Source organism: Triturus cristatus, chromosome 4_1 (genome assembly GCF_964204655.1).
Source record: "Triturus cristatus chromosome 4_1, aTriCri1.1, whole genome shotgun sequence".
NCBI lineage: Eukaryota > Metazoa > Chordata > Amphibia > Caudata > Salamandridae > Triturus > Triturus cristatus.
Window position 1 is genome coordinate 178,421,151 of NC_140585.1, and position 22,270 is coordinate 178,443,420.

Sequence of the window (22,270 nt, forward strand, 5' to 3'; positions counted from 1 at the left end):
AGTCAGGATTTGGTCTGCATTGACAGACTGCAGGGAGAAGGCAAGAGAGTCTTATGATTAAGCCAAGCTTACTGTTTGGTCCTGGCCTCCTTAGTAACATTCCGGAGCCCCCAGAGTAAACAGGAGTTGGACATGGAAACAGTAATATCTTTGCTGGAAAAGCTCTGTTCTCTCTCTGTCTCGTCCAAGGGATGGCACAGGTCAATGGGGAGAGGCAGGAGGAATCCCAAAAGAGTGTTGGCAGTATGAGGACAAACAAAAAAAAAAGAAGCACAGCATTGCATTACTTAGCGCCAAGCGGGAGTAACATGGGTGGTAAATGGGTGTCCCCATGCAACCACCCATGACTTGACCCAAAATCCTAGCAAAAAAAATAGTAGACAGTGTTTAGCCCCAAACGTTGTGTCATTTTAAAGAAGGTGTCAAAAGGTGACATCTTTTTATACCACTTTCTTTTCTGAAAATGTGCAGTACATATTCAAAGTACGAAAAATGTTCAAACTTGCCTAGGCATAGTATTTTGCACAGGAAGGGTACCCTTCCTATATAAAAACCTATGGTAGACTCAGGCACACACCTTAGCGCTATGGCGCTAAGGTGTGTGCCTGGTCCATGGCAGCTGAAATCAGCACCAGAGCTAGCCACTAGCGTAACAAAACGTGAAGAGGCCCCCCTGCAAGATATGCTGAAGGGGCCCCTCACACACATCAGTAGGGGCGAGGCGCCCCCCACAAGTATGAATTAGACTAGGCCCCCCAGCACCGCGGGAGATCCAGGGGCCTTTGATACGCCACTGCTGCTAGCGTGAGAGGAGGAAAGAGCCATATCTCTGTGGATATAGCGCTCTCCTGCTACCTCTTTGTCAAGCAACACACTGCTACATTGCAGACTGATGCGCTGACAGTTTTGAAACTCAGGTAAATGGGTTTGTGGTATGATAGATTATATATAAGTGAGGAATAAAGTACTGTTTATAATTTTAGCATGTCTTATTTGTACTTGAAAGTCGTTTATAAATGACTAATGGCAATCAGGGCTATTGTAGGATTTGTGGGATTTGTTTGATGAAAATTAATCTTACCAAAATAACATTATTATTTTTTATTATGATGCCTTATTTACTTTTTCATGATAGAAAGATATCTGCTGAGCATTTTTGTGGTATTGTCTTTGATACATTTTTCAGATTTTCTCAACAATTGTTTTAATAAAACGTGGAGCTTTAACACAACAAAAACTTAAAGTAATACAAAACTAATTACCCCAACAACACACCTGCACACCTGCACATAGCGACATATCAATACAGGGTAAACAACAACAGAGAGAAGCATCACAACAGAACTCAACAACAACAATACACAAAGAAAAAGTTAACACACAATGACACCATCAGAAAAACACTGAATTGAAACAAAGCACTAAATTGCAATGCAAAGGGCAGTGATAATGCCTATTACAAAAACACAACCCAAATACAAAACAATAACATTGTTGTTATTATTATTCTGTTGATATTTGCTAGGTTGTTTTGATGTTTCATTATGTGATTGCATGTACGTGTGTTGGTGTATTGCTGTTTGGTTAAGATTTATTGTTATGTTGTTGTTTTGTTATGTTGCTTTGCTGTGTTGCAATTGTGTTGTGTCGGTTTTTTGTGTCTGGTGTTATGTTGTTTTGTTCAATTGTGCTGCTGTTTTGATGAATTGTGCTGCTGAATCGTTTGTATTGTTATGCTGTATCCTATTATGTGTTGTTGGTTTGTACTGTTTTGTTTTTTCTATTTTGTGCTGTATTTTGTCATTAATATTTTGTGTTGTTCTTGTGCTGTGTTGGTATGATGGTGTATTATATCATTTCATTGTTGTGTTATGGTGAAATTTACTGCTGTTGTGCAATTATGGATTTGTGGTGTGGAGTTGCATTGTGGAGATTTATTGTTTTATTTGTGTTGTTTTATATATAGATTGTAGTATAATTGTTAAACCATCCACACAATATTTTGTCACACAACACTACCATTACAAACTCAATTTATTCTGCTAAAAGATATTTGAACTTTTAACTATTTGCAACAAAAGGAATGCATTAGATCCAAACAAAACATGTTTTGGAATCTATTGTAGAATTCTTTATCAACGCTTCTCATAACACAAGAAACTCACGAGAGAGCAACGCTCTCTGAAGCCCACTACTGGCAGCCCGAATAAGGTTAGGAATTGAAGTAAGCAACTGAGAAATTTAATTGGCATTGGCATATGATCCTTCAGGGAGAAAACATAAGAATAATCAAATGCATAATTTCTAAATTGAACAATCCAACAGTTTTTTAATAAAGTTTTGCACACTTTCAATCACAGAAGCTTTACTTCATGTAGAAAGCCACAAACCCTCAGCAAAGAAATGAAGCATACATTATTTTGTATGAGTTAAGACATCCTCGTGAATCCCAATCCTCCTGATTTTGTGCATGAATGCCAGTGTAATGATTTTTGCAGAAAAAGGCAGCAGTCAATGAACAAGTTGAGAGCATGTTTAAATCATAATTCTAAGGCAAATTTAATACTTTGGAATGTTGGGAGATTCACCGAAGACACTGAAGTGGCCCAGGGCTCATAATGGCTGGTGTAAGTCTTCTCCTTGAACATTCCAATGATTGTTTTTCTGTTTCTCTGTTTTTAGTTTGGAACGTTCAATCCTCCATGGGTTGAATGTTGTAATAGCCTTGTAGACCATCTGTCTCGGGCTATACCAGTTGATAAAGGCACTCTTCCTTGTTATGACTTGGGTTTAGGGCCTTTAACAAGTGGTTGTATGATGAGAATGAGTTGGATGAGAAAGTGGAAAATATCAACTGTTGAAGAATCTGGTGCCAGAAATATCTCAGCCATCCTATCCCTTTGGCAGAAGCAATTTTACAAGCAGATTCTCCGCTGCGGACATCCCATATTTCTTACCTCGACCATTCTTTTGCCAGGTTCACACTGTCCTTATACAATATTCATACATTGGGCATCACCACCCAAATTTGAATCTACTCATATATTTTTACAACAATATTATTTCACTGTAAATATGTATCAGAATGTTTACCAAAGCAAATGTGCTCTTTGGTACAATATACTGAGAGCTCCTTTGACCTCCTTGTTTCTAAGGCTATAGATCAAGGGATTTAACATTGGGATTATCACTGTGTAAAACACAGATGCTACTTTGTCTTGATCCATGAAGTAGGTGGAACTCGGCCGGAGGTACATGAAGAGCACTGGAATGTAGAACATAGTAACACAAACAAAATGGGAGGCACAGGTGGAGAAGGCTCTTTTTCTACCTTCAGAGGATTTTATCTTTATGATTGCCAGGATGATATAAGTGTATGAAATGAGGACAACGGAAAGAGATCCAACTTCCACACAGCCAGCCACAGAGAACAGTACAATCTCGTTGAGCATAGTGTCAGAGCAGGAGATCTTCAGCAGGGGAGGAATGTCACAGTAGAAATGAGAGATCATATTGTCATCGCAGAACTTCAGTCTTAAGATGCAAAGAGTGTGCACCAGAGAATTAATTGACCCAACTGTGCATGCTGTAATGACTAGAGAAGAACAAACCCTCCTGGTCATAAGAACAGGGTAGTGAAGGGGCTTACAGATAGCGGTGTACCTGTCATAGGCCATTACTGCCAAAAGAAGAGCATCTGAACTTGCAAAAGCAACAAAGAAAAACAGTTGTGCCAAACATCTGTGGAAGTCAACCTCTTGAATTTCTGAAAGAAAGTTGGCCAACATGTTGGGGGTTATAACCGTAGAGTAACAGAGATCTACAAATGACAAGGCAGTGAGCAGAAAGTACATGGGCGTATGCAAACGAGCAGAGATCCTAATTAATGCCATAATGCCAATATTCCCCAGGAGAGTGATTATATAAACTACTGTGAACATCACAAAGAGTGGAACCTTGAGTCTTTGGTCTTCAGTGAGTCCTAACAGGATGAAATCCTTTGATGATGTTTTGTTTTGTATACGCATCTTTCAAAATGAATTCTGAGGAGCAAGAGTAAAATTCACTGTGAGATGTAGCAATTGCAATGCATGCTATTTCGATTAAAATAAATATATTTAAAAACTACCAGTATTTTCATAAAACAAGAGAATGAGTGGACAGATTCCAAGTTGCATGCTCTGCTGAGATATTCATTATCTTATACCTTGGCTGTTGTAACTCCTATTATCTATCGAGGAACTAATCCCCCTTTAAAAACTGGTCACTTATTTTCTGACTAAACAAATGTGCTAACATCAAAGCATGCTTGTAATAAGAAAAAATACTCATCTGCAATAAATTAAATTGAGAAACTAGTGACATCATGGTGTCAGTTCACAACCAGCTCTTACTATGCTGGTACAGCCAGGACTCATCTCAGACACCTTCTTTCAGCACGTCAAGATGGGAGCATGCCAGAAGGCACTGGCATCTGAGGCTGAGTGGGAAGATGAGCAGGAGAGAGCAGAGAAATCACATGCCTTCTGCCAAGCACCTTATATCTAAGGCTAAACAGGATCCTCAAAAATCTGGTACACCAATAGCTCATTATCCCCATTTACCGGCAGGAGATTCAGGCGCAGGTAGGGTTGAATATGCCAGCTTGCCAGCTGAGTATGGCCTAGCAACAGCATCATTTTATTTTCCTTCAGCTAAACTGTTCAAGTGCTTACATTAACTTTTTTTTACCCATTCCCTTTGGAAAGTGTTGATGACCTTTACCTTATTTTTTTACCTCCTACTAGTCTCTACCTCCCTTCAAGCTGCCAACTTTGCCTTTATTCTGGAACTTGTACTTCTGTATTGTACATTATCACTCTAGGTCTACGGGTTACAGAAGAAAAGTGCTGGTTTCTAAATAGGTTAATTGGTTAAATTGTCAGACATAACCTGAGAACCTTTGTCACACATAATCCCTGTAAAAAATAAAATGTCAAAACAACTTTGCTAAAAAGACATTGTAACCAAGTCATTTTGTAGTATCACAACCTTATAAAAGACACATATGCTGAGCTATGGTATAGTCATAGTAGTATTCTGAATCACAATATCCTTATAATGTACACAAGGGGGTATTTTATCTCATAGGTACTCATTCAGATATTTGCTTACATATATATTAATACTAAAATACGTTTTTCTCTGTGTTTCTCCATTCAAATCACACTCTGCTTCACAATCTATTCTGTTTTAAAATGTTTGTTCTAAGCTGTAGATTAAAATCGTCAAGCTATCGCTCATAAGCATTTTTGTCTCTTTTCTGAACATCTCTACGAAGAGACTTTAAATATTATATTGTGATGCACATAACATTCTTCAAAGTTCAAATCTGATCTTTGAAAGAAAACTTATCAGATTTACTACAGAGGACTGTTCATGTGGAGGATCTCATGAAGTGAAAAAGCTGATTTGGGTGTTTGGTGTCTTGCATTGAATGCAAGAATATGGAACTTTACCGTAGCACGTTTAGGACATAATAGGTCCCCATGATTCTGCTGTTTACCAATGCAATGTAAAAGTTTTGAATCCAATGTTATAATTGAAATGCATAGGTAATTGTTTGATCACCCTAGCCAATGGGCAGCATTAATAGCAAAATAGGCATTATCATGGCCCAGAGGAATCCACCTTTAATGGGTAGAGGAGGAAGCCCATCTGTATTTACAGTCTGAAATCTATTAGAGATTGATGGTAACACTCCAATACCCCTGCCTGTTTTTGCAGACTGATTAACTGATTGACCATTGACAACTGATAGGTCAAACTGTGCACTGCTGAAGGTCACAGGACTATCAATGCTGCTGATAAAACCCCCCAACAGGAGAATACAGGAGGTAATCTCTGTTATTAGCAAGTCTTCTATCCAGTTTTCTCGGTGGTAGTGAATTGGATTATTGTCTTCACTGTGATCTTAGAGTTTCCTTGTAAGCGTCTCTCACAGGATTTAAATTTGATTCTATTTCTTATTTAGACAGTACTCCTTTACCCCAAGGGGGATCTTGGCAAATGTCAAGAACTGAAAGCGGGCAGGCATAAAAAGTATAGCAAAAATGGCAGGCACAAAAGAGAGATGGTTAACAGAATAAGACTGTTTTAAGGCTCTCCTCAAACTTAAAGGGGAATGAATGGTTTTAAGGTAGAAAGGAAGACTCTTCCAGATTTAACTGTACAGGAATCTCAAAGAATGCTCTCCCTGCTGTGATTAATTGGATCTGGCTAAACAATTAATAGTTTCAATGCAGGTTTCTTCCCTGAAAGTTGTGACTAATCGTTCTTGTATACCTGATGTCTTGATGTCATGCATGAGTACAGAGGGCCTGAGAAGTTGAATTCTAGCATTCAAGGTGGGCCACTTTGAGAACTGCCTAGGTCTGCATTTTCTGCAAACTGGAAAGTATCATTTTGGTTGGACCAAGGCATTGTATGCTACAATAGTCTATTCTGGATATGTCGTATACCACAGTTCCACACAATAATCAAACTAAATCACCCCACCTACTCCGAACTTAATAGTAGCCAGTCCTATTTTGCCTACGGGGCATACATTAAGTTTACCTTAAACCGTTGTTTTCACTCAAAACACGAACACTATAATGAGAGCTCTGTGCCATCAAAGATACCTGATTTTGCCACGAGAACCATAACACGCCATCAACATTCTACAGTTACATTTTCACTTTTTCTCCTTGATCCCATAACCACCACAAAGTAGTAGATGTATCTATACCACTGTTTCGCCCTCAGGGCACTTGCCCGGAAGTCAATAGAACAAAGGGAAAAAATGTATTGTTGTTTCGTTGATTTCAGGGCAGCCTTCGACCTAGTGGATCGTAAGAGCTTATGGGAGTGCCTGATAAAATATGATATACCGGAAAGCCTATTGATCATCTTAAAGGAACTACATAGAGGGAACTGGGCCCAAGTAATAAAGGGCACTCAAGGGTCACTAACAAAGAAAATAGCTATAAGAAATGGGCTAAGACAGGGTTGTGTCCTGGCTCCCCTGCTTTTTGCAATATTCCTAGCCGACCTACCTGCAGCGCTGGAAGTAGAAAGAAGCGCAAGCCCTAGAATGAACGGAAGGAAAGTAGCAAGTCTTTTATATGCCGATGATCTTGTAATAATTGATCAAACGGAACTTGGGCTCCAACGGAAATTAAATGCTTTTAAAGAATACTGTGAGGCAAAGTTTTTAGTCGTAAATATGGATAAAACAAAGATCTTATGTTTTGGCAAGAGAGATAAAAAATGTAGTTGGTATTTAGGACAAATAAAACTGGAAATAGTGAAAGAATATAAATATTTGGACCTTTGGTTCGACAGCTCCCTAAAATGGTGTACTCACCTAGAAGCCCAAAAAACAAAAGCTTTTTCATCCATCTGTGGGCTGAAAAAATTTAACAAGGATTATGGGGATATGTCGCACAAACCTATGTTAAAAGCTTATGAAGCCATGATCCCACCCCAAGTACTGTATGGGGCAGAAGTCCTCCTTCTAAGTGGTAAAGGAGAGTGGGATCGGGAGGAGGGTAAGGCCCTAAAAATGCTGTTGTCCCTACCAAGTTCTGCAATGGTCCAGGCAATTAGGATGGAGTTAGGAACAATAGCATGGAATAGCCAGGTTCAAATGTCCTTGATAAGATTCTGGAAACGCCAGAAACCAGGGGGAGTGCAGAAAATCTCACACTGGTGTAGCGAAGAGATCCAGCATAGTAATTTAAATTGGGCAAAAGAAGCTAGAAGGAAAATCCAGGAAATAATAAGGAATTTAAATGTGAGTACTATACAGCACTCCCTGGACGTAGAATTCACAAAGACGTATCTCAAGTACCAAGGCATGGAGCAGTCAAGGAATAATGATTTAGAGTACCTGAGGAAGAAAAAATCGGTCCAATATATAATAAACTCCTGGGTAAATGCTGCATGGTATCCATACCTTGAAACTCTGCCAAACCATGGGCTTAGGTGTGAAATCCTAAGCATAAGAATTGGCATTAACCCATGGTTAATGGAGGGAAGAATAAAGTCAGAGATGTTACACTCAGATGGAACATGCAAATGCGGCCTTGGGACCAAATCTGGAATCCAGCATATACTGCTGGATTGCCTTAGAGTTTTAGAGCTGCGAAAATTATTTTTATGCCCAGTATTTTTAAAATATGGTATAAGGTCACGAGCCCAAGCCATTGTGTTACTGACAGAAATGATAAGTCTTGACATTGCTATAGCACTAGGAAGCTACATAAAAGGCATACAGCGCGTTGTATGGGATAAACTTAAGCAAGGGTAGAAATTTCATCTATGTTCAAAAACCCTTACCCCAAGTATATAAACAATAAAGCTTAAATACTAGTTATAGATTCATTGGTTTTAATCAACTGCTGCTAAAGAGAAAGGATGAGGGAATGAATCCCCCTAAATGAGAGTATCAATGATACCGCCGACTAACAACTTTTAAGGTTATTTTGATTATTTAACTATGTATTTAATAATGAAAATATGGATGCTACCAGGAAAGAAGGTAGTCTCTGGCACCTTCTTAACAAAGTATTAAGCTAAATTAGTTCTAAGGAATCAGGTGGTTTTATTTGTTTATGTGATCCTTTTATTGTATGGTTTTATTGCTTATGAGATTTTACATGTGTTTAAAGATTATGGCGTTAATGAAATGTATCGTTGTTGTATGATATGATCACTTTTATGGCATTAAGTTGTCAAATAAAGTATTCTTGACATAGATGTATCTATCACTAATGACCATTGTGGCTCCTACACCATTCAGCAATCCATTATTCTTGCAAGACCCCTGCACTGTTTCACTGAAAGCAAACTGACAATGGCTGGCCTGGGACATGTTTTAAGGGGCTACTTAAGTGGGTGGCACAATAAGTGCTGCAGACACACTGGTATCATTTAATTTACATCCCTGTGTATATGGTATAATACTTTACAAGGTACTTAAAAGTACATTTAATATGCAAATCAGGCGTAAGCCAATTTTGCCATTTTTAGGGAGTGACCACAAACACTTAATCATTGGTTAGAAGTGGTAAAGTACATAAAGTGCTAGAGTCAACAAAAGCAAATTCAGAAAAATAGGAAGGAAAACATTTGGGGAAGACCACCCAAGGGTGTCAGGTGTAACACGTGTTCCTCTCGTCTGAAAGTCAGGAGAACTACCCGACCTCCTGGGAGCTCTCATCATTAGGGCGGAAGAACCTGGACAGACCATCAGTATTGGAGTGGTATGACCCGAGGTGGTGTTTCATCCTAAAGTCCCTTATCTGTGGGAAGATTGACCAACTCAATGGTTTGAGATTCTCACCCAATCTGAGGGGCCTGTGGCCTCTCTGAACCCAGAAAAGAACCCCAAACAATGATGGTCTTAGCTTCTTCAGTGCCCAGACCACAGTAAAGAATCCCTTCTCAATAGCACTCCACCTTTGTTCCATGGGAAGTAGCTGTCTACTGATAAAGGCCACAGGTTGCTCTGGGTTCAGGGCTGTTGTTTCTCCCTGGTCCAGGAGGGCTCTGATGTAATCTGTGGTAGCAATCAGGGTGGTTTCAGTGCTGTGGTTGCTGTGGAATCCTGATTGGGAATTGTCCAGAAGATTGTTGTTCTCCAGGTGTTTCATGAGTTAGCGGTTGTTGACCTTTATGAGGACTTTGGCTGGTAAGGGGAGCAGAGAGATCGGATGAAGTTCTTGAGATAACTGGTGTCAGTGGAGTCTTTCTTGAGTAGGGGTTTGACTTCTGCATGTTTCCATACTTCAGAGAAGGTGGACGTGGTGATGGATGCGTTGAAGATGGCGGTGAGTTTGATGCTGATCATCTTGTGCCTGAGGTTGAAGATGTAGGGGGACAGGGATCCGTTGGTGATCCTGGGTGGATGGAGTTCATGATGACTGTTCAGATCTTTGTGGTGAGCTGGTCCCAGGTGGTGAGCAGGTGGTCGGTGGTTGCCTCTGTGGGATTGAGGAGGCTGAGGATGTTGGTGGTGGTGGGTTGGGGGTGTAAGTTTTTATAGATGGTGGAGATCTTGACGAAGAAGTCCTCCAGAGTATTGCAGAGTTTCTGGGATGGGGTAATTATGTTTTTGTTGGCTGAGGGGTTGGACAACTCTCTGAGGATGTTGAAGAGTTCTTTGCTGTGTTAGAGCTGCCTTCGATATGGTCGACATGGACACTCTATATATCTCTTTAGGGAGTTAATGGTATTTGTTGAGGGATGTCTTGAATGTGGCTTGGTCTGTGGGCTCCTTTCTGGTGTGCCATTTCTTCTCCAGACTCTTACAGTTGCATTTGGTGGTTCTCAGTTCTGTGGTGTACCAGCTGGCTTGTATGGAGGATCTCTTAAGTTTGGTGGGCTTGACAGGGGCAACTCTTTTGGCCCAATTGGTGATTCAGGTGGAGAAGTTCTTGTCAGCCTGTTCAAGGTTAGTGGCGGTATCAGTGTGTGAGGTGTTGAGGTAGTCGGTCCACTGGCTCTCCGATACTTTGCTGTAACTGCAATGTGAGACGCTGGGTGGCTTGGTGGTGGTGCCTGGGGATCCTGTAATGGTGATGTGAATGCTAGCGTGGTCTGTCCAGGTGAGCTCAGTGACACGTTGCTAGCCATGAAGATGGGGTCGAATGTGTGTCCTGTGAGGTTTTTGGGGTTGGTGACTATTTGGCTGAGGCCAATGTTGTTCATACTTATGAGAAGGTTCATGATGTTGGTGTCCTTAAGGTCATCAAGGTGAAAGTTGAGATCTGCGAGGAAAATGTAGTGTTTGCTGAGGTGATGTCGGCATGATGCTGGTTTGATCCAGGTTTTGGTGAGGAAGATGATGTCAGGGATGAGGGAAGTGATGGTGTTCCAGATCTCAGTGGCATGCTTGCAGAGACCTTGCATTGAGCAGAAGGCAGTGAAGTCATTCTGAGGCAGTCATAGTTGGCGTGGAGGTTGCCGTTGTGCATGCGGGTGCTCCGGGTTCACAGGAGAAGGGACAGTGCAGGCAGAAAAAAGGTCCCACTGTAGAGCATGGAGAGGTGTGGTAGCAGTTGATACGAGGTCTGGGGTTCAAGGCTTGGAGCTCAGTGGCACTGTATCTGTGTGTGTTCAGGGGAAACAGGGTTCCTGGCACAGTGAAGGCACGCACTCACCTGAGTATGACCTGAAAGGAGGGAGGGGTGCTAGTTTGCGGAGGGCGGGCTGGCTTGACGCAGGAAGCCGGAAATGGAGAGGTGGTGAAAAAAGGGCTGGAGAGTAGCGGCTGGAACGAATAAAAAGCCGAACATGAGAAAGATGTAATTTATTGGGAGGCAAATACAATGAACTGAAAGGCAGGCAGATACATTGAGGCAAATAACTAAAAAACAAACAAGGCAAATACAGAGGCAGAAACTAGGCATGCATGATAAGGCCAAAATGGGGGAAAAACCAAATAAAGATTGACAAAGGCAAATAAAGTATAGCTAGCACAATAAGGCCTAACCAAACAGGAGAAGCAAGGAAAGGTAGAGGAGCAGTTTGGGAGAGGCAGAGAGAAGGACCAGACCTGATTCACTTGAACTTAGATTGACTCCAAGGGCTAGCTGGCTGGCCTAGTGATCTGTGGTTTCAGGAACATAAAATACTTCCAACCATCCTGGTGGTATACCTGGACTCTGCCTTTACTGAGTCTGTCCTGCCAAGTGGTGCCATCCCAGTCCTGGACCCTTGGAAATGGGCCTAAGGGTATTGATCCAGTGGAACCAATGCATTCTCTGCTGTGGCGGCATAAATGGTGCATCACTGATGATGGCTGGAACAGAACCGGCACATCATCACTACTGCGTGGATTGGAACTGATGCATCGTCAGTGCTATCTGGATCAGAACTGGCGTATTGCCGCTGCAGCATGCATCAGATCCGGCAAATTGCTGCTGCTGCATAGATCTGACCAAACGCATCACCGCTACTGCATGGATTAGAACTGATGCATCGCCACCACTATGTGGATTTGACCCAAATCATTGCCTCCGTAATCACCACTTTTTTTGCCTCTTTGACCCGTATCCATGCAAAGCTCTGCAACCTCAGATTAAGGTGCCTATGTTCAGAAGCCTAACTAGATCCATGCTTCCCGCCCACACTCCATCACAGTCTGCCTGTACTTTTGACTTTGTCCTGGTTCGGTGCAACCTAATATCCCATTTTAGCATTTTGCGATCCTTAGTGCTATTTTCACTTAAAACGTTTAACAGTTCTACTTATTGGATTTTTGTCATTTTAGTCTGGTTCTACTTTTGTTAACTGGTGTTAAATCTTTTTTGTGTGGTGTTTTCATTGTTTTACTGTTTGAAGTGTTGCGCAAATACTTTACACATTGCCTCTAAGATAAACCTGCCTGCTTTGTGCTAAGCTACCAGAGAGTGAACACAAGTAAATGTAGTGTTTCCTTGACACTTACCCTGACTAGGATCGTGGTTGCTGCTTGACCAGGTCTCATACCCCAGTGAGCCACCTACCCAATTTCTAACAATCTCCTTGCAGCTTTTATAACTTCCTGCAATGCGGACCATTAGTGCTTTATCCTTGGTGTTTCTTATTTACTGGTGATAATGTCTGAATGCAGTGTTGTAGGTATTTCTGTGGTTGGTGTCATGGCTGCTTCTCTATTTCCTTTCAACTTCTTTACAGTGTCATTTGGTTTCTCAAAGGACTTCTGTGTATCAGCTGGCCTGAGGTGTGTTGATATGGATGTGGATGATAGAGTGGTTGGGCCATGTGAATTGAGTGGTGAAGATTATTTGATGCTGTCACTTGTTATGAAGATCAGGTGCAAAGTGTGTCCCATGGTATATGTTGGCTCTGAGATAAGCTCAGTGAGTCTGATGTTGCTCAAGTTTTTGAGGTGTACTGTGGATCATCTTGATCTCCCAGGTGAAAGCTGAGGTCACCAAGGAGAATGTAGGCTCTGGAGTCAATTGCATGTGTGGCAACAAAGTCGGTGATGAGGATGGTAAAGGTGGCCCATGGTCTGGGTGGTTGGTAGGCGAGGGTACTTTTCATGGTGAAATTTTTGGAGATATCCAACTTGAAGTGAAGGGGTTCCATGAAAGGGGTGATATTCTCTGTAGATGTTATGCATTTGATGGATTTCTTCTAGATGATAGCAAATTCTCCTCCTGGCTTGTGCTTTGGCCCTGTTGAGCGATCTTGTAGCCCACTGGGATTGCTTTGGCAATTTCGGGAACCGATGAAGGATTGAGCCAGTTGCCTCTGGTGAAGAGGATGTAAGGTGCATTGCTGCTCAGCAGCCCCCGTATTTCAGTTTTGTGTTTGCTGAGTGATCATGTGTCGAGAAGCAGGCATGCGAGTGGATGTTAACTTGTGGGCTCACTGCGGCATGTGGTGTAGGGGGGGGGTGTAGGTTTTGATGCTTGTGATGTGTGCGTGTTGAGAAGGCATTGTTAGTATTTGCTTGGGGTGTGCGGGTGGTTGCTTGAGAACCAGCAGTGGGTGCAGGTGAATGCGCCTTCCATCGTGTGAGGAGCGAAATAAAGATTGCTGCTAAGTATTGATGGACAGTGACTGGACCAGTGTGGCTGGTGCTGGGAGTGGTCCAGGGGCAGATGAGTACAGATGCCATTAAGTAGGTCCTGGGAGGGGTAGGGATTCCAGGGTGTCGTAATATCATTACCTGTGCTGCTGGGTGACAGGAAATTAAGCTTGGCTTCTTCTTTTAAATATGGTTTTAGTGGGAAAACAAGTAATGTCACTGCCCTTATGCCATGCTGTAAGGCATCAGGTGCACAGTTTGCACAGTGAAGTTCTGGGAAAATTCAGAGGTATTAAGTACAGAGGCTGTACACGTGGTCTGTTTGAGGGTGTCAAAAGCTTTCTGACAGTTCTCTGCCAGATCACCTTCTTGGGCTGCTTCTTGATAGTCAGCTCAGGTAAGGGAGCAATAAAGGTGCCGTATTCCTTAACAAACCTCCCATATTATCAAGTGAGGGCCAGGAAGGCTCTATCTTTTTTTTTGGTTTAGCGGGCTCACAGACCAGGATAGTCTCTGTTATGGCCTGGAGGGGCTGCACCTTACCCCTCTCCATGTGGTGTTCCAACACACCACAGAACCCTGCCTTATCTGGCATTGGCTGGCCTTGATAGTCAGCCCTGCCTTTTGCAGGGCCCAAAGCACGTCCTGTAGGTGAAACAGTAGGGCTTCCCAGCTGCTACTGTAGACAGCTATTTCATCCAAGTAGGTAGCACTGTAGGCCTCCATCCCAGCTAAGACCTGGTTCACCAACCTCTGGACTGTGGCATACTTCAATCCATAGGCCGTAACCTTACATTGAAAGTAGCTCTTTGAGGTAGAGAATGCTGACCTCCCTTTGTCTCTCTCAGTTAGGCCTATCTGTCAATATCCTGAAGTAAGGTTAAAAGTAAATGGGAACTTGGCAGCCCCCAATGTGTCAATGAGTTCATTTGCTCAGGAATGGGGTGCCCATCAGTTTTGATGAATGAGTTGAGTTCCATGTAGTCCATATAAAATCTGAGTCCTAGGGCAGTGCCGAGCAGGGCTGCTTTGGGTAAAAGCAATACTGACAGGGCTGGACTGGCTACCGGGCGTTTTGGTCAGCTGCCAATCAGGGACCTGCTTTTACTGCCGTGGGGGCTGATTTATGTTGATGGGGACCTGCATTTGCCTCTAAGTAAAGAAAGCAAAACAAATGGTTTCAAAGCATACTATAAAACCATTTGGTTTTCCATTTTTCACTTAGAAAGGCCTACTAGCCAGCCTGACCCTGAATACTGAGCTCTACCAGGGACTAGCGGAGTGCTCAATCAACCCAATTCCAATTTTTTTTTTTAGACATCCTCCACAATGCTGCTGACCCTCAATTTGTCTGTCAGCCTGTTATTTTTGTTTTTGACAGATTTTTGTTTTTGACAGGCAGACGGTCCCCAGTATCGATTTCATAGTTACACACCGCAAGACTAACTGTCCCAATAACCAAGGAGGGTCGCTCTCCTGGTCTGGTGTCAGGGTAGGTGAGAGGCTGACATTATTTACTGATCCTTTTTTTTCCATAGGAGGGTGGGAAGAGGTTAATTCTCCTCTTCCTCCCCATCGTCTGTCACCAACAGAATGAGGACTCCAGACCTCTTGTAGTTGGGTTTGAGGTGATTTATGTGTAGAACCCTTTCTGACCAGTATAAAATTCCTCCAGAGTGGCTTTCTAGACAGACCAAAGTTTCATGACTTCCTGGCTAGCTTCCAAGTTCTCAAAAGCTTTTCTCCAGGATTTGGTAATTTGGTTAGTGTGAGCTAGCATGTATCTAACTAAATCTTGTGGGGGTGGGTCTTGGGAACTTTTTCCCACCCCTTCTTCACCTTCCCTCACAGGGTGGCCATAGAGGAGCTCAAATGGGATAAACCCAATTTCTTTCTGTGGCACATTCCTATAGGCATGGTAAGAGCACGTCCCACTTCTAGCTCATGGGCTCAGTTAGGCCCATAATCATGCCATTCAGAGCCTACCAACAAGCTCATTAGTTTGAAGATGATAGAGTGTGGAAAATGTGTATGTTACTCCACACTCTACATGTGGAGAGCTTGTAGGTTACTCCACACTCTTCCCACATGGAGTTTGCGTAGACAGACATGACGTTTGTGCCTTTATCAGACAACACTTTGCTGGGGAACCATACGCAAGTGAAAAACCTGCCAAGGCCCTAGCCACAGCAGGTACAGTCACAGTCCTCAGATGTTTGGCCTACGGGTACCTTCGGCATTGGTCTTCCAAATTTAGAATAAACCTGTTGCTTAGGGCAGTTTAGCAGCTCAAGGGGCCAACAATGTTGATGTCAACCCTTTCAAAGGGAATGTCAATGACGGATTAGGGATTCAGAGGAGCCTTTTATCTTTTTTTCAGTTTTCCCACTGGCCAGGAAGGTGATACATATCCTACAGAGTGTATCTGAGGATGTCTTCATAGAGGGCCACTAGAAGTGTGAGACAAGCCTGCAACGTTCTTGTCATACCCCAGATGTCCAGATGTCCGACCAGGGGTGTCTCATGTGCCATTCCCATTAGGAAGTTCCTGCAGCATTGGAGGACCACCAAAACATGTGTAGCCCATACACAGGCATCTTAGGATCACTGTAGATGAGGTCATACTCATAATAGGTGAGGTGATCTCAGAGGTGTTACTAGCTACCTGGGCATCAGTTTGCCATCGCATGCACTCTAGTGTTAGGCACCCTTTGTGTTCCCTACAGTACTCCTCCCTGGTGGGTTTAACCTCAGCTTGTCATCCCTCAAGATCAGACAGGTCTCATAGGGAGGCAATATCCTCTCCAGTAGGCCCAGCAGCTGCCTCCTCTAGTGCCCCAGCCACCTGTACCATGGGAGTTTTAGTGGCTGTTTTCCCAATCCCCCCTTCTCTTTCTTGGAATCTGCTTTGGTCATTCTACCAGGCTTCCTTGATTCCCCTTTTGAGCAGCTATGGACCTTGTATTCATGCGGACTAATTCAGGGAATCCCAGCAGGTGTGACCTGCGCACCACTTACTTTCAGGCAGTGTGCTATATGTGCCTCAAAACTGGTCCCAGGATGCTTGTTTATGTTCAAGGGATGACTTGGCTTGGCAGTTCGGGCTGGACTGCTCCCATGGAGAACAGGGTCAAGACTGATTTGCCTATGGCTGGGTCCAAACTGGGGCAGCATGGTGAGCAAAATAACAATGGATTAAACCCAGATCTTTGTGCCTGGGTGTGAAGCTTTGCATTGTTCAGTATTCTGTCCATCATTTGTTCATTTGACTTATTTAGGTGATTTCCAAGAAAAGAATTCAAAATCATAAACAGACTCATGGCTACCTTAAGAGAACCTAAAAAAAACATTAAAGGGCACCAGGGCCATAGGGTGGTGGCTCTCACTGCTATCTGCTAATACAACCTGGTGGAATGTTTTGGGTATCAGCTGCTCTGAGGACACTAGATGACACCTGAGAGTAGTCATGTGGGCCCCCTATTTCTTAGAGCCTCCACTCTCTGCCCATTGAGGACGACACACTGCTTGTAATTTGAAGTATTAGAAAGCATGTGGGCTTTGGGCACCATCTCTCTCGCTCTCTCACCTAGGGACACTAGGTAGTTGTATTCCCACATTAACTGGCACCATCACCTCTCCAAGTTCTGAGCATGCCAATCCAGGGTTATGTCCATCGGTTGGGGCTGTGCCCTGTTTGGGCACTTTGCATCTCCCTTTGTATGCCCAAACTGGTAACACTGATAATACTTAGAGACAAATTTGCCAGTGTTCATTTCCACATACCCTTTTTTTTCCTGGTCAAATTGGACTGGGTCCCTTTCCTCTGTGATCCGGTTTGGGAGTTTGTGGCTATCCTTGAACCTCTGACAGTACTTCTCAGGGTTCAACCCAAATTTAGTGACCAATATGTGTCCACCCACATCAAGTGTAAGGAGTGTGGCCCTCCCCACTACAGGCATAGTTTTCATAAGCAAGTCTTCCAATGCTCCTCTGGGATACAGTGCATTCTCAGGGCTACCAAATAGGCAGAAAACCAGTTGTCTATATCATCTGCAACCACATAACCTGCCACCAGGTCTTGTGTTATGCAGAACCTCACCTCTCCATTTGACAATGAACATAAGCTGCCACCTTCTCTGATTGATTTTTAGATTTGCTTGGCCTTGTGCTCCAGCTCCTTTATGCTTTCTCATGCTCTAGCAGTAGTTTTCTCTCAGCCAGGGCCCTTTCAGCCTCATCCCTTTTCTCCTCTGCTTTCACATTTTCTTTGTCTATGGTTCTTTCTTCCTCAGCCCTTTCTCTGGCCAAGGCCATCTCTGCCTCAGCCTTTCTCTCCCCTGCTTCCAGTTTAATGCTGACCAGCTGTAGTTTGAGCTTTCTCTCCTCTCCACCTTCCCATCCTCCTGCCCCTCTTGGAGCAGGGCCCTGGCAGACACACTGTTTTGTGTCCTCTCCTAGAGATCCTCTCCTGGGGGTGAGTTGTGCTCCTCCTCCAGTTCAGGAACCAAATATGGGCCCTTCGCTCTCCTAATATGAATTCATATTCTCCTCCTCTTGATTGTTCTCTTCTGGTGTGACCTGCAACCTCTTGACCTGAGCATACACTACACATCTATATTCTACAAAAAGGGAGGGATGGGTACTTACATTTTGAAATGAAGAAACAGCAAAACTAAGGAAAATTTTAAAAAATCAACTCTTGATGTCAAATTATTTACATGGCATTTCTGTTTTACTCAATTCACAGTATGGTACTGAACAAACCCAAGGACTGGACCACAACACTGATCACCAATGTGAGAAATTGGGTTGTTGGTTTAGTGGGGTTTAGGTCCTAGCTCAAACAACAGCCTCAATCCAGGCAGGATGAACCACAAAAGTTACAAAATAGAGGTCAGGCTTAACATAGAGACAATGTGTAAATATTTATGCAGCATTCAAACAGTAATAAAGTAAAAATGCAACTTAAGAAGAACCCCACACCAATTAAAAAAAATAGAGTACATTTTAATAAATTATTTGTTACTATATTGACAAAAATTCAATTAGTAGAACTGGAGTTATGAATTTCTAAAGTTTAAGGTAAAAAATAGCACCTAAAAGCTCAAAGTGTCAACCACATATGTCTAATCACGCAAGACCAGGTAAAAAATATGGCCAACTGCTATGGGGCGTGGTCGGATACAAGAATTGGACTGGGATCGGTAAGCACTTCCTTTCGAACAGCAAAAATTGTGTGAGGATGTTATCTTCAGTGGGGCAAAGCTACAAGCGGTGTTCGAGGAGCAGGCATGGTCTTTGGGGAGTCACTGGACACAGTGGCGGTGAAGATTTGGACTTAGTCTCTTTTTCGGTGACTTACTTTGGCCAGATTGTCAATTAGGTTTCTCTCAGTCTCCTCATAGTTCTCAGAGCACCTTTTAGTTAAGACTCCCACGTTTTGGATCCTGGCTATCTGGATAACTTTAGTACCACTTCAAAGGTCCAGAGCTGGAGAGGCACCACTGGGAGGGTTTGGACTCACTCTTGTTCGGTCCAGGTGTGGGTTGAAGATGGTTTGAGTCGTGAGGATCTGATCAGGAGGCCACAAACTAGCCCCTGGAGTCACTCTAGTAGTCTTGGATTGGAGGAGTGGAACAAGGTCAAAGCAGAAGGGTGGGCCTTCAAGGGTTCAAGGTAACTTTCAGGCATCACAGCAGTCCCAACAAAGCAGGCTCCTGACATACACATCAAGCCACAGAATATATCTGGTGCCTTCTTTGAAGTAGGAAACGATTCTAGAGAATTCCCTTTGAAGTTCCCAGAGTTTCCTAGACTGGCTGCATGAACAATTGAGCGATTTTAAGTCCTTTGTGTGAACGCAGGGCACAGCCTTTTGATTTTCAAGTGGAGCTGTGCCCAGCTGTGCCCCCATCCTGCAAATGCTGGGCCATTCATGCACACCTAATCCCTCTATTGTGTGGTTCTCTGGATAGAGTAAACAAATTCCAACTTCCAACTACACCCCGTTATGTGACCCAGAGGAGAGTTAGGCCTAACAGTAGTCAAAAATGTTTTCCCTACCAGGACATCAAAACTTAAAATTACATGTCCACCCTTTTAATTACAACAAACCCTGCTCGATTGGCGGACTAGAGCCTACCTTAAGGGTGATGTATTTCCATAATTTTAAGGTTTGACAAGGGAATTGTATTGCCACAGCGAATTGGCAGTGTAAAACAGCATACTGTCTGCAATGGCAGGCCATTTTAAGGGGTTATGGAAGAGGGTGTTAGTATATGTGTTTCAGTCCCATTAGTAGCATTTAGTTTACAGACAATTGGTATAGCGCATACCACCTTACTAAGGACTTTTATAAAATTAAGTATGCCAATAGGGGTAAGCAAATTTTACCATGTTTAGGGAGTGAGCAGAAGCACTTTAGCACTGGTTAGCAGTGGTAAAGTGCAGAGTCCGGAAACCAGCAAAAATAAATCCAGAAAGACAGGAGGATAAAAGCAAAATGTTTGGAGAAGACCACTCTGAGGCTGACAGATCTGACACGTGAAATATGCTTCTAATTAATGTGTTTGTCCAGGGAGGTATACCTTCCTGCACAAAAACAATTCTGCCCGTGATGCAGGCACCCTTGCATCATGAAAATAGTGATTTTACACAAGTTGTATAATCGTATCTGAAGGACTCGGAGATTGTGAACACAATTAAATAGGCAGTATGTTTCCATTGACCCCGAAAAGGGCTAAGGGGTAGTAGGCGAGATCAGAGACAGTCTTAATCTCCATGCACTCATACTCCTTTCCTAATCCATGAAAAGATGATGGTGATTTCATAAATGGGACTGGTATATTAGAATACACTGGCCCTTCTAGCCACTAGGCCAATCTTCTTTCATGTGTGGATGGCATAGGGTGGAAAAACCAACTACTAGTGGGGGATTCATTTATTGTACAAGGTTTAGATAGCATAACATGTAATCATGAATATTTAAACCGAATAGCTACTTGTTTCCTCTGGGTTTTAGTATTAACAGCCTAAACTAAAAGGTGGATGGATTATTGGATGCGACTATTCTGGAGAGGGGTGTCCAATTTAGTTCTAGGAACCATTCAAAATTTTCGGGATACTCACATAAGATATATTGGCAAATATATAATCTATCTGAAATAATCTATATGAAATCCTTTTTAGTGTCATCGTTTATTCGGCCTATATTCGAGAACTCAATATGCCACCGTTAGCAATTATCAGAAGGATGAAGGTCAGTTAATGAGTGTGGTTCTTAAATGTTTATTCATTATATGCTGTGTCAAATAACCCTGTAAGTGGTAATTGCTGAAAGTTGAGAATGCATTGCAGCAAATAGCCGTTTATTTAATAACAAACTGGGAAAAGAGGATAGTTAATGGTATAGAGACATATTAATAACTGAAAGGAGCAAGGGCTGGCTCAGCATTGCTCTTTATGAAGAGTTAATGATGTTTGTCATGATAGAACTATGAAGAGCATGCCTGGGAGAGTTTGGTGTAATGACAGGATGTCTCACATTTTCTGAGTGCAATAAACAGAGATCCTACATGTTACTAATGGTTAACGTGCTGTGGAAAGAGTGGGAAGGGGCCATGTAGCCCTCTGCACATAGATACATGGGAATTAGCAGTTAAAAGTTGAAAAACAAAGTTTTCGGAGGAGTGATTACAAGTCCTTTACCTGCCCCCCTCTATCAGCAAAGGGGGATGGTTGTGTCTACGTAGCCCCACCTGTTACTGTAGATATGAAAGGACAACCTATGGTTTGAGAATGAAGAAATGTATGTATCTATTTATTTATTTATGTCTTATGTCTTTATTATTTATGTGTTATGCATCTATATTTTCAAGACTTCATATCCTCTCTGCAGTAAAGGTCCCACTGGGTCCTGCTATTCAGTGGACCACATCGATATTCTGTGGGACACCGCTTGTTATGGTGCATGGATGGGGCCAGGATTTCATCATCTGTTCCTGGCAGCAGAATACATTCTGTCCTGATGCAGTGTGACCCATTATTAGTGCCCTGTGGCAAGTTGAGGAGGAGCCAGATATGTGTGGTCCTTGGTTCTTGTCGTTAAGACGGATGCATGTGAGATGGCATCGTCCCACCTGCTGGCCTTCAGGAGCAGCATCTGCCCATCCTTGCGATTTGCCGTGGGCCTCCATCCACACTGAGGGGTTTGAGGCACAGGACCAGGGGAACTCGAGGTTCTTTGTAGATGATGTGATCAATGGCAGCCGGGTTAAGACAATGTTAAGACCTGTGGTAGGTAATGCTTTCCTAGAAGGCAGCAGCCATGTTTAAAGAAAAATGGCTGCTCGCTCTTTTGCAACTAATAAGTGGACTTCTTTTCAACAGCAAGAAAGTCAAATTATGAAATGCCAGAAACTGATACTAGTGAATGAGCCAGTCAGCAACTATAGTCAGGCATACAAAGCCGTTGTATGCACATTGGGATTATGTGTTCTTGTCATCCGTGAGAGCAGATGAGTCCATACAGACTGGAGGCTGCTGCTTGGTGATTGGCAGGGCCGGACTGGCTACCGGGCGTTTTGGAATGCTGCTGAGCTGGGGGCTGATTTCGTTGATGGGGACCTGCGTGTACTGAACGTAATTCGTTTTGCTTTAATTATTTCGAAGTACACGCAGGTCTCCATGAACGAAATCAGCCCC

The 22,270-nt window shown here is 42.9% G+C and overlaps 1 protein-coding gene across 1 annotated transcript; it reads right to left on the reverse strand.

Moving 5' to 3' along the window:
- Window positions 1-3,089: 3,089 nt before the first annotated feature.
- On the reverse strand, window positions 3,090-4,028 carry LOC146853856 (olfactory receptor 5AP2-like). The gene has a single exon (XM_085650945.1). It carries the CDS (start codon window positions 4,026-4,028, stop codon window positions 3,090-3,092), a length of 939 nt encoding a protein of 312 aa, XP_085507071.1.
- Window positions 4,029-22,270: the final 18,242 nt, after the last annotated feature.

Excerpts from the sequence above, each read along its gene's own strand:
- LOC146853856 (XM_085650945.1), bottom strand. The coding sequence starts at position 4,028 with ATGCGTATACAAAACAAAACATCATCAAAGGATTTCATCCTGTTAGGA.